This window comes from Panthera leo, chromosome A1 (genome assembly GCF_018350215.1).
Source record: "Panthera leo isolate Ple1 chromosome A1, P.leo_Ple1_pat1.1, whole genome shotgun sequence".
NCBI classification, from domain to species: Eukaryota; Metazoa; Chordata; class Mammalia; order Carnivora; family Felidae; genus Panthera; species Panthera leo.
In genome coordinates this window covers 51,511,515-51,524,033 of record NC_056679.1, presented here as the reverse complement: position 1 = coordinate 51,524,033, position 12,519 = coordinate 51,511,515, and the positions used below count along the sequence as shown (strand labels likewise).

The window sequence follows — 12,519 nt, the reverse complement described above, 5'->3', positions numbered from 1 at the left end:
AAAAAAAAAAAAAAAAAAGAGATCTTCCAAATGTCTTAGAAATCTGTATTCCGATGGTGCAAATAAACCCAGACAAAATGAAGTGGTCTTCGTGAATTGGAAGCCCTGATCTCTCCACTCTATATTTATTCCATTTTTATAACAGCTTTGGGTTTAATTTAATACATTATTATAGAAGAAAGGGTCCATTAAACAGCTACAGAAAAGTGAGAAATATGTTCCTTTTAAGTTTTTTTAAATGAAGCATTAAAAAGTAGAATACTTCTGAAATGATATTCAAATGATTTTTAATTACTACAAAGGCATTGAGATGTTAATACACTTTATATAAAAGGCAGGGATACTATTCCATCCTTCCTTTTCTGTCACTAATTTCAACCCTAAGAAAATTATTTCTTTTGATCCACTTTGATAGCATGTAATAAAAGAACAATAAAACATATGGCTCAATTACCACTGCTTCTCATCAAGCATGAATTAATGAATATCAAATTATTATTAATTGTTTTTTTCTGGCTTCTTCTCCATAGGACAACAATTATACGCTGCTGCATTTTGATAAGCGTTTTGTGTTTAACACTTTGTGGACCAGGCCCTAAGAGGAACAGATGCTTGGAATCATTATTCAGAAGAATAATTCTTTAAATTTATCAACACTCGGAAAATACATGATGATCATTTATTCTCCCTAGTTGATGCAGTTTTTCACAACTACCTTAAGCTTCCCTAAAATTCCACCCTCCCCTCAGTGTTCTATGTGCCTTCCTTTGAGAAGCAGTTGCTATGTGCATATAAAATAGTTTATAAGTTCAATTTCTCAGTTTTAACACTAATACTCATTCCTCACATATGATTATTGAATTTTCAATTCCTCGAGAAAAAAGCTCTTTAAAACTGAAAGCTATAGCTCAAGCAGCTAAAGAATTAAATTAACTAGCATGGCATAGTCTATAATAAATTGTGATCTCTGTAATTGACAAAATCAATGTCAGTGAATGATATTTATAGACACTTCACAAAAAGATCCTGTGTAACTGGTAGTTCATTTTATTTTTATTTATAAGCTGTCTGTAATTGTAAAGTGCTATGTAATATGAGTAGATGTGATATGCCAAAGAGCATGTCTCTGTAATCTATAACCATTATTTCTCAGAAATTATTCATATACCCAGATTTTGAAATGCATGCAAAGAAAATTTAACAAGGTATAATATGTAAACTATACATGTCATGAGATTTTACCCATTACCCACAAATCCATGTTTTTTGTTTTTAAAATATTCTATAAAAATCATTTCTGTGGTAAATTGAAGGATAACATTAAATTGTTTAGATACCCTATTTAGTTCAATATACTTAACAGACACATATTCAAAGATACTTTCAAAGAGCAAGCAACACATGTTTTAGAATCAGATAATCTGAGGAGCAGAAAGGGACCTTAGAAATAATTTTTTCTGGAAAGATCAAGTGATTCTCTGAGGTCCATACAGCTTTATATGAAACACCTTTCCGCCAAACTTTGTTTAAAAAAAAAATTCTATCAACATTTCTTTTGCATGTGAAAGATATACATGCATATCTTGCTTTTTTGACAGTTCATCAGGATGTCAATAATATCTGTAAATTCAAGTCTGTAGGGAAACAAAGATGACAAAAAGGGAAACTTGTCTACTATGGTCACCACGATGCACAGCTCACATACAGAGCAGAGACGGACCAAGTTAGTGTTGACAGAGCTCGCTGCCATGAGAAGCATCATCCTTTTGACATTGGTAACTGGAACCACTTGAATTTCTCATGGCTAACTCTAGCCAGATATTAGATGGTTTCTTTTATGTATATGACTTTATGGAAGGCAATCAGATTATTTATGCAATAGCAGAATTGTTAGTTGTATACAAGAGTCAATCTTCAGTGTGAAAGCTTTTCTAGATTACATATTCTTAAAATAAAATTTTAACATCCTGATAAATGCTTTTATCTTGATTTCCATGTGCCAGAATTATTGAATCCACTTTGCTGAAAAATTTAAAGAAAGTACCAGTTAGAAATACAACTTCAGCACAAAAATAAGCCTGTAACGAAAGTTTTTTAAATAGCCATTCATCAAGGGGTAGTGGTGGATTAAACATTTTATTTTTTATTTCTGCTGCATTCATCACTCTGGCTTTTGGTCATATACCATGAACACAAAGTACCAATGCCTGGCGCTCATATTTAGGAGATTCCTGAGAGTCATATCTTGACAACTGCTGTGTCCGATAAAATAGCAATGCCTATGGGGTGCACATAGTCAGGGAGGAAGGCACAAAGACTTCTGAGTCTTTTGATAGTCATATTTCCTAAACCATTTCGTGGACTTCTGGAAGACTGAAAGTTTTAGAGCTGCCACCATGCACATCAAGTCCCTTAATATAATATTGTATCATGATAAGGCTGCTGAATTAGGAAGAAAATGGAATATGGGAACTGGCTAGGGAAAGCAGAAAATAGAAGGCGAAGTATGAATATAATTAGGTTTGTTCTTGTAATTGGATCTGCAGCCTGATGGAACGTGGGTTTCTGAATATTTCTCAGAGCATTTTCCAGATGTAGCCTCCCAGTACCTCATTAATGTCACACATTTGTCGTTAAATTCCATATTTTGGATCCCATGTAAGAATCACACATTCTCCTCCTTCATTCACCATACCAATGAGGCATCAGAAAACTCACCTTCACATTGTGCTGTTGACCAGCTATCCAATATCATTCTGATTATTCTATCTACTTACCATTGAATTAAAAATAAAATACTGGCTATTAAAAACTGATCAAGTTTTGTAGCATTTTATTTTGCTAATTTAGTGTACATTGTACATATCTTTTAAATCAACTTTTAAAGTTTTCATGCTGTTTAAAGAAAATGAATTAAAAACTCAAGTCCTTAGTGTTTTCTTCTCACACCATTTATGCCAATTAAAAGCCCAAATTATAGTAAAGTTGGTCTTAAACTCACAAAAAATACTTGATGCTATATTTAATATAGAAGTATATAGAACTAGCTCTAAACTTCCCATTTAAAAATAACATTAAAAAGCAGTTAGTGGAATAATCAAATTAGGTACAAACGTATATTTCAGGACAAATATGAAAGGTCATTCACAGAAATGGACTTCAATTCACACAATTATTTGAGCAGAAAAGATCTATTTTTGTTCAGAAAAAAATAGAAAATTTTCCAAAATAAATCCTCTTTGCCTAGTTGTACTATGTCTGGTCTGATATCAGGAGACAATAATAAATGTTGGCTGATTTTATACCCTAAAATACTACCATAGTATAACTATCTTCAGCTAAATTCTTAACTAAGTAGAATTGATAAAATACTTTTTACTTTATTGAAATCTTTCATTTCAACAATGTTAAGTGCACATTAATATTAGTAAAAGCAATCATTCCTTAAAGAGCTTAACACTTACCCATAACTTTAGAGTAGCAAGGCTCACAGTGTATCGTCTGTCTATAAATCCAAATACTGTCACCCGCTTGTAGGTTTTCCAAAGGCTGTTTGCATATTTCACACTAAGGAAAAAAACAATATGTAAAATTTACGCACATTATATATGTAGACTCTTAACTGTAATAGGATAGAAAAGCCCTTTCAATTCATTCAGTACTATCCTTCATAGCAACACTCAGATTTGAAAGAGGACCCACAGGGAAAGTGGGAATGCCCTTGTTTATGATCCTACTGCTGAAATTTTCAAATAAATACTCACAACATCTCTCCACTCTGAAAATGTACATTTCAGGGTATATATACCACTGAAGTTTCTCCTGAACTCACAATAGAGTAGATAAAAATGTTCAAAAGTTGGTTATGCCAAAGATAAAATCACCACTCAATATCTCAAACAAAAACACAAAGCATACTTGTTTGCTTACTAAAAGTTTTGCTGTTCAGTTACAGTCTCATTGGACAAAACAACTTCTGATCTTACATAGGGTTTAGGGAACAGTTTGTTTTGTGTTGTGTTCATTATGGAGATAGAAAAGGGTTGACATCTGCCTTAGATCTGTGCTCATTGGAAACAAGTTCACCTGCCAACTGGCTGACTTTCAAGCAGGAGCCTGTCTCTGTTGGCTTTCAGAGGCGAGTTCACTAAAGCAAATTGTCATTGATCAATTAGTCCAGGTAGTTCTATTATCATGGCTATAGAATAATATATCTTTTCCTATGAGTGTGGGGACATTTTTATTTTCAGTTAGTAGTATTTTATAACTAAATTGAAAATCAAAACAAATCATTTGAAATATAATAAATGGACATTATTGTTCTTTACTAAAAGTCATAATCAGGAGAACTCTTTATTTTAAAAAGTTTTCTGTATAATAGCTTTAAGCAAATAATAAATAAATAAACAAATAAATAAATAAAATAGCTTTTATTTTATGTGGAATTCTATATACTATGGCCTAAAATTGGATTCTTTTTCTCAAAATGAGACACCATATATCTGATTGCTATGTGTCACTGTCTGAAGCTAATTGAAGGAGAAGCAATCAGTTGTTAAAGTATTACATTTACTTGACTGAATTAGATAATTTACATCAACCACAGAACGTCAGCACAAAAAGGACCCTTGGATTTAAGCAAATGATTCTCAAATTGGCTGCCCTTAGTTCTATCTAAGGAGTTTTGAAAAATACCAAAAGGAAGCATCTTTGAGATTTTTTATTTAATTGGGGCTGGCCCCAACCATTCTGTTTTTCTCCTAATTTCCCCAGATGATTATGACATACAGCCAGCATTAAGAACCACTAGTCTAACCAGCTACCCCATTCTATAGATAAAGGAACTGAAGCCAAGCTAATTAGGTGATTGTCCAAAATTATAGCCATAGTTAGTGAAAGTTAGAACTCGAACTCAGGCCTTCAGGCTTCCAATTCAGTGCTCATCCGTTTACGTCAACAACCGTCACGTTGACCTACCCGATATTATTGTGAGAAGTAAAGGAAATGGCATATAGCCACAAGCTGAAGCATTGTACCACATAAGCTTTATTATTATTATACTAAGCCACAATTAGTTAGAATTAATCACGTTCTCAAAAGCAGACAGTTTCAACTATTGTGAGGTCTATCCATCCTGAATACATATACCATATAAAAAGCTGCTAACTTTCTTCTCAATAATTTCTTTTTCTTTCTGGAGTTCATTATTTTTTTATGTAATGCATCGTTCATTAAAATGTTGCAAAAACTTTTATAAACAGAACAAGTGTTTATATTTTCACAGATTTAAATCTCCAGGGTAAGAGTAATAAATGTGTCAGTAATCAACTCTAAGCCTAAAGCCAAGATAGTAATTATAAACCTTTGAGGTTGAGGCTGCATAACTCCTAGAAATATTTAAGTAGTGCATTATTAATGTGGATGAGAACATTTCTGAAAGTTTTAACTTCATCGCATGTATTTCATTAAATAATTATTTTTATCCCAGTCATATGCAATGCTGTGTTTAATTAACTGCAATAAACATACCCTTACCTTGAAGCAAGTAGAATGGCAGCAAATTTGTAATTCATCTAAAATCATTTTAGTGTCTGTGCCCAGTGGTTGCCGGCAGTAAGTGCACATTTCTCTTTCGATGACAGACCTATAGAGACATAAGCAATTACAAGTAAATTTGTCATCATGCAAACGATGGATGTATTCCCCACAAAGACATGTGGAAATGATAGCTTAATTTTGTTGATACTTCAGGAAATTGTGTGAAAATCAAAGAAAGTTGGGGACTTACTTGTTCTAGCGATAGAATTGATTCTCCTAGATACCTCAAAATGATATCAAAGAATTAAGATGAAGACAAATCTCAAGTTATTAATTCATTAGCAATCAAGAGTGCAGCTGGGCAAGGCAAAGATGTTCACAGTTTCTTAATTGAACTAGGTCATGAGTACCCCTTGAAGCTAGAAGAGGGTTTTGAATTATTAATTTGCATATATTATAGAAAAATTATGCTGTAGATTAATATAAAATTTTAACTCTCAAAACATTCAATAGGACAAAAGTACAAATCCGTTCAAGAGTGTTTTGGTAAATTTGAGGCTCCAGGGTGCCTCAGTCAGTTAAGCGTCCGACTTCAGTTCAGGTCATGATCTTGCAGTTCGTGAGTTTGAGCCCCACATCAAGCTCTGTGATGACAGCTCATCTCAAAGCCTGGAGCCTGCTTCAGGTTCTATGTCTCCCTCTCTCTCTGTCCCTCCCCCACTCATCCTCTCTCTCTCTCTCAAATAAATAAATATAAAAAAATTTTTTAAATCATTTTCATAAATTCACAAGTGATGGGTCTGTAGGACCCCAGACTCTGGGGTCTAGAGTCCCCAAAATGTTCTCCTATGACAAGTCTCTTGGTGTCATTGTAACAATCAGAATATTGGTGTAGCTTTCATGACAAAATTTATATTCTCCAACAAGATATAACCCCACCACAAATTTGATGAGGAAAAGAGAGTATTGTTATTTACTTTGGAAAGAGAGTGTTCAGTAACAAATGAACCATAGATATGATCAGCAAGTCCAAAAGAGCTCAGGTCACACAGAACCTTAAGAAAGGCCAACAACTCTGTGATTTTTTTTTCCTTTTGGAAGGGACTAGGACTGTCTTAAATAGTACCTTGCAGAATTTACTAGTTTCAGGGAACTAGCAGTCAGGCCTGAAATTTTCAGAGTAGGGTACATAATAGAAGGGTAAAATAAAAATAGCCAATATTTATATAGTGCTAATATGCTTTATAATATATGCAGAGTGCTTTCCATGCATTTGGTTATATAAACTCATTTCTTGCTTGCAACATTGCTGAGAAGCTGGTGCTGTTATTTTTACATCCTTTTACAAAAGAAGAAACTGAGCACAGAAGGGTAATAAATTTGCTCTCATCATGCAGCCAGTTGAGTGGCAGTGGCAGGATTTGAATGAAGGCAGTGTGGCCCCAGAGTCCCTGTGTCACCTCTAGGCCTGCCCATGAGGACTATCAGGCTCACTGTGTGAAAGTGAACTAGTCGTGCCCAGGAGCCATGTTCCTATGATCAAGCCCAGGACTAGAAGCAGAGAGGAGGGAAAATGGGTGGAAGGAGGAGGTAAAAGAAGAAAGGGATTTAAGTAGATGAAATGTGTCTGGTTTTATACTCTCAGTCATTCTAAGAATTTCCTAGTCCTTATGCATATTAATAAATATTTTCCCCTTTCAACTAACTCTACAGCTAATTCCTTATATGTTCCTGGCAAATACTTCCCTATGGGGAAATTCATACATATGCATACACATACACATGTATGCACACATACTTAAATTTCCCATGTAATATTGTAATCCTGTCAAGAGTAGAAAACAGGCACTCTCCAATCTTCTTCCATTCCCAGAGGCACTGAGGTAAGAGCTGGGAATATAAAGAAGAGTAAGACAGTCTCCTTTTTTCCACGAGGGTAGCCAGGTGTGTGATTCAATAATCATAGCATATTATGGATACGTGGAGAGAGTTAGGAGAGCACGGCTAACGAAGCAACTATTCCCTGGGGTAGAGTCAGGAAAGCCGTTGTGGAAAAAGTGCCACATGAGTTAAAGCTTGAAGACAAAGGGGCTCTCAAGGTGTGTTGGGCGAGGTGTGGAGGGGCATAATGGGGGAATTTCAAGCAGGACAAACAGGACGTACCAAAGTGCTAGAGAAATAAAGTATCTGGAGTGATTAAACAGCCATCAATATTCAGTAGGAGCAGGTTCTAAAGGCCCATAAATAATTGTGCAAAGGAATTAGACTTTATCTTGTTAAGTGGGAAGCCACTTTCAATGGGATTGAAATGCTTAGATAAGAACTCTGGGGACATAGCTAATTTCACACAATAATCAACAGAAAAAAGTTGCTTGATGGGTTGGTCTTACAGAGAATTGACTTTTGCTCTGATGACTAAGGAAAATTTCAAGGACCACTTTAATAACGGAACTGAAATTCTTCATATTAAGAGCAATACTTTTGTGAAGAATGTTTTCCTTCCTTAAGTTAACAATGATAATATCAGCCCAGGGAAGGCTCGGATGATAGTGTTGTCCTTATTAATATCATACTGTTGGGGCACCTGGGTGGCTCAGTCGGTTAAGCGACCGACTTTATTGACTAGCTCAGGTCATGATCTCATGGTTCACGAGTTTCAGCCCCATGTTGGGTTCCACGTTAACAGGGATTCTCTCTCTCACCTTCTTTGCCTCTCTCTCTCACACACAAAAGAAATAAAATAAACTTTAAAAAAAAGGATCATATTGTTAGCCAAAGACCTTCTCAAAGCATTATGAAAAAAAGCTGTTTTTATTTGTTTGCTTCTGGTTATTTAGGCAGCATTTGTAATTCTAATGCTTGTGTAGATGACTTTATTTTTCTAAGAAGTGTGCTTTAAAAGCAAGACACTCAGAAGATCACTAGTAATACAAGATCTTAAAAGAGTGACAGAAAGAGGATAGAATTTTGGTGCCTGGCCCATCCATGTTTTCCTTCGCAAATACAGCATTAGTTTATTTTTTTCAGAAAACATTTACTGAGTAGCCTTAGGTGCCAAACACTGCATTACAAGCTTAGGCTGTGCATAAAAATAAGATATGTCCTTACCCTCGATAAGTCATATTTCTAGCCTCTCCTATAAAGGAACATCACTAATAGAATGTTACACATTTGCATTACAGCTGATTTCCAGTGGTTGAGTTGAAATGCTAATTATTTTAATTTTCTCCACTGGAAATCTGCAGGTCATACTCTCACGAGCATCATCTATGCACCCCACTGAACATTAAATGGTAAAAAAGGATTACCAGGGGCACCTGGGGGGCTCAGTCAGTTAAGCATCCAACTTCAGCTCAGGCCATGATCTCACGGTTCATGGGTTCGAGCCCCACATCCAGCTCTGTGCTGGCACCTCGGAGCCTAGAGCCTGCTTTGGATTCTGTGTCTTCCTCTCTCTCTCCCCTCCCCTGCTCATGCTGTCTCTGTCTCTCTCTCTCTCTCTCTCTCTCTCAAAAAAAAAGTAGACATTAAAAAAATTAAAAAAAAAAAAAAAAGATCACCAACAGTGAAAGCCTGGGGTCAACATACTAGCACTAACTTGATAATCACTGCAACCCCTGTCCTCGGAACTGACTGTGGGCCCAGACTGGGTCGTAGCAGCATCTCTATGCAGCTGTTTGTAGGTGAGCTGGCTCTGGAAAACCACAAGGAGAAAGGGCTGAGGGCACAATCAAGTGATGCAATGAAGCCTAGACACTAAATATGTGGCATTACTGGGGACTCCTGGGAATCAGCAACAGCAGAGGGGCTGGTCTGGCAGGCAGCTGTAGGGCATGGAAAGCTGCTGGAATAAAGTACAGCAATCAAAAAGCAGAAAGAGCCAGGAAGCCTCGGAATGAATTCCTGGATGCAGAGGTTGTTGTACATTGTTCCATCCATACACACGTATAACAATCACTTAATTAGCATCTCTAAGTTCAATGGATGAGAATCATGTATTTCAGTATTATATATATAATAAAAATATATCAAATATGAATATAAAATATATATTACATGTAAAAGTATATATACACACATGTGTATATACATATACACTAAAATATATAAAATGTTATACATATAAGTATATACACCTATATATGCCAATATATGTATATATAAGTATGTATGTATATATATGCATACGTATATGTGTGTGTGTATATATATATATATATATATGTGTGTGTATCTGGAGTGATTAAACAGCCATCAATATGTGATGTGTGTGTATATATACTTTTAGATATGGAAATGTAGACCAACTCACCTATCTGAAGTTACATATATAAGTATGTATGTATATATATGCATACGTATATGTGTGTGTATATATATATATATATATATATATATATATATATATATATATGTGTGTGTGTGTGTGTATCTGGAGTGATTAAACAGCCATCAATATGTGTGTGTGTGTATATATACTTTTAGATATGGAAATGTAGACCAACTCACCTATCTGAAGTTGAATAAACAGTTTGTATGTATTTTCCAGAGATATTCTCCTGATATCCATCCTTCAGTAATTTACTAGAAACAAACAAAATTGACATGTGAGGACTGAGCTATTTCCCTAGTGTTGATGTACACACCCATACACAGGTGACAAAGCACACACACCTCATGCAGCTTTGTCATTCTTCTCTATGATGTTACAAGTTAGGACCATGTACTAACCTCTTTCTTTTTTTTTTTTTTTTTTAATGTGGAAAGTGTTGATGCACAAGCCACCTCCAGGTTGATATAAATTGACATATCTACTGAAGGAAATAGAGCATAAGACAAGGAGCGCAGGAAAAAGCGTGAGCAGGAAAAGAAGTTATCATTTCTCATGAAATGCATACTTGCCCCTCCCTCATTCATTTGCTATAGGAAAGCCACATGTAATCTAACACAGAAAAGGAAATATGCAAAGCATGGGCCAGTGTAAGCACATAGAAACGTCAACATTCACAACATCAACATTCTCTGTGTAGAGACACAGAGACTCTTAAACTTTTAGAGAAAGCTGTAGAAATGTTTATTTTTACTTGAAAACATCCAAGAAAGAAGAGTCTAGAATGAAAGCAAAAAAGTGTAATTTTAAGTCCCCTTTGTTCTATTTTTCAGACTGCCCCAGTTTGTAAATGTCAGTCCTTCTGTAAGACAAATGAAACTTGCAATGCACTAACCAGCTGGCAGCTCATAATTGCTTCCCAACTACTTATGCTACCTGTGAGTATATTAGGGCTGGAAGCAATACATTCCTATTATTTCATAGGGTGAGTGGTAATTCCACAGACTTTACCTGGGATTTTTAAATAAGAAATCTTTCTCCCTCCAATTGTCTACAGGCAGACTATTGTCAGAAAGAGCACTGGGTGTTGTATGGAAACCAGTTTGACAATAAATTATATTTACTTTAAAAAAAGAATATAAAAAAGAAAAGAAATAGAGTATCTTCGGAATACATAACCCACAATGCTCAGTAAGAGTTTGCACACATTTGTGCGTGATACATATATTATTACTTCCATTTTCTTGATAAGGAAATTGAGACTTGAAGAAGTTAAGTAGATTTTGCCAAAACCACTTGGTTAGTAAATGACAGACTCCATCCCAAATCTGATGCTAGGCCTCTACACTATCCTACACCATCAGTGTGGAGTTTAGGGAGATTTAGATTCAGCAGAAAAACCAAACTTAAGCCTGCATTTTACAAAGTAAATTAGGTGTGGTTTTGAGAAACCTTTTTTGGTTTTTTGGAAAATTGTCCATTTTCTGACATGTACTGAATTTCCCAGAGCCCTTTCAGGAACCCCTCTCTAGAGATAGTCTCCCCTCTTTGAAATGGGCTCTGGTTAACACATATGTCACGTACATCACATTTGTAGTCCTAACCAGTATATTACTCCACAGGTAGGCTAATTCTTATTTTTATACTCCCTGAAAATCAAATAGGTTGTGAATTCATGATCTTGGTTGACATTCTTCTCAACATCCATCACTCCAAGTAGCAGATTTTTTTGGATATCCATTCTCTGTAATTTGGGCCAGAGTGTATCTACTGAAGGTAACACCCCTTATTTCAGATGAAAGGTAAACAGACAGATAGATTCGATTAGATAGAACCAGAATAGTGTATAGAACTATTTAATTAAAGTGTGACTCAAATTAGCATGAGAGTATCTGAGTAACTTTGTGTAATTTTGCATTGTGTAATTTTGTAGGCTTGTTATAATGTATAGTTATATATGATCATGTGAGAACTTTCACATGGTTATCCTATTATGTGTATACTTGTTATATTCAAGCATTTGGTTCATCCAATGACAATGGTTATTTGCCAACTACTTAATATTGGAAACATTATAAAGAATCATATACCTAGAACTCAATATACCCCTAAATGGTCTTCTATTTGAGAAAAGCAAACATACTCCAAAATAATAGCATCTCTCCTAACATAGATGATTTCAAAATTAGAGTAAATGTAGCAAAATATTTTAAATAAATTTCCAGTACCTGTTCTCCACATAGGTCCTTGTGTATACCACAGTATCCTTTGGTCCTGCATGCCTGGTTTCAGCATTGGAGCTGTAACACGAACCATTTACTTAATGTTTAAAGCTTATTTACAAGGATAATAAAAACAGCAAGGCTATTATCCAATTCAATGCAAAAAATAGTGTTTATATATTCCTTTTAAATTATAACTTTTGAAATGTAATTGTTAAAGTGATACTAATCCACTTCTGCAAAATTTCTTCACATCTCCTATTTTGTTCCTGGTGTCCACTGTTTTGGCCTACTTCCAGAACGCTGCTATGGAAATTGGTCACTCAGAATATCTGTTGTAGAGCATGAGGACTATTTTGAATATTTATAATACATTTTAATGTGTTTCCCTGGTGTCCCATTCCTATTTTTCAAACCATAACTATCCCC

General features: G+C 35.1%; 1 protein-coding gene across 2 annotated transcripts in view; it reads right to left on the bottom strand.

Moving 5' to 3' along the window:
• Positions 1-270: 270 nt before the first annotated feature.
• Positions 271-12,519, bottom strand: part of SCEL (sciellin) — a 207,738-nt gene continuing 195,489 nt past the window's right edge. For both annotated transcript variants that reach the window (XM_042928400.1, XM_042928407.1), the window contains 5 exons: positions 12,097-12,168; positions 10,048-10,122; positions 5,536-5,644; positions 3,465-3,567; positions 271-2,022 (listed from right to left, as the gene is read on the bottom strand). In XM_042928400.1, the coding sequence (XP_042784334.1) occupies positions 2,006-2,022; positions 3,465-3,567; positions 5,536-5,644; positions 10,048-10,122; positions 12,097-12,168 (376 nt within the window). In that variant the 3' untranslated portion in view covers positions 271-2,005. The remainder of the gene's footprint in view (positions 2,023-3,464; positions 3,568-5,535; positions 5,645-10,047; positions 10,123-12,096; positions 12,169-12,519) is intronic.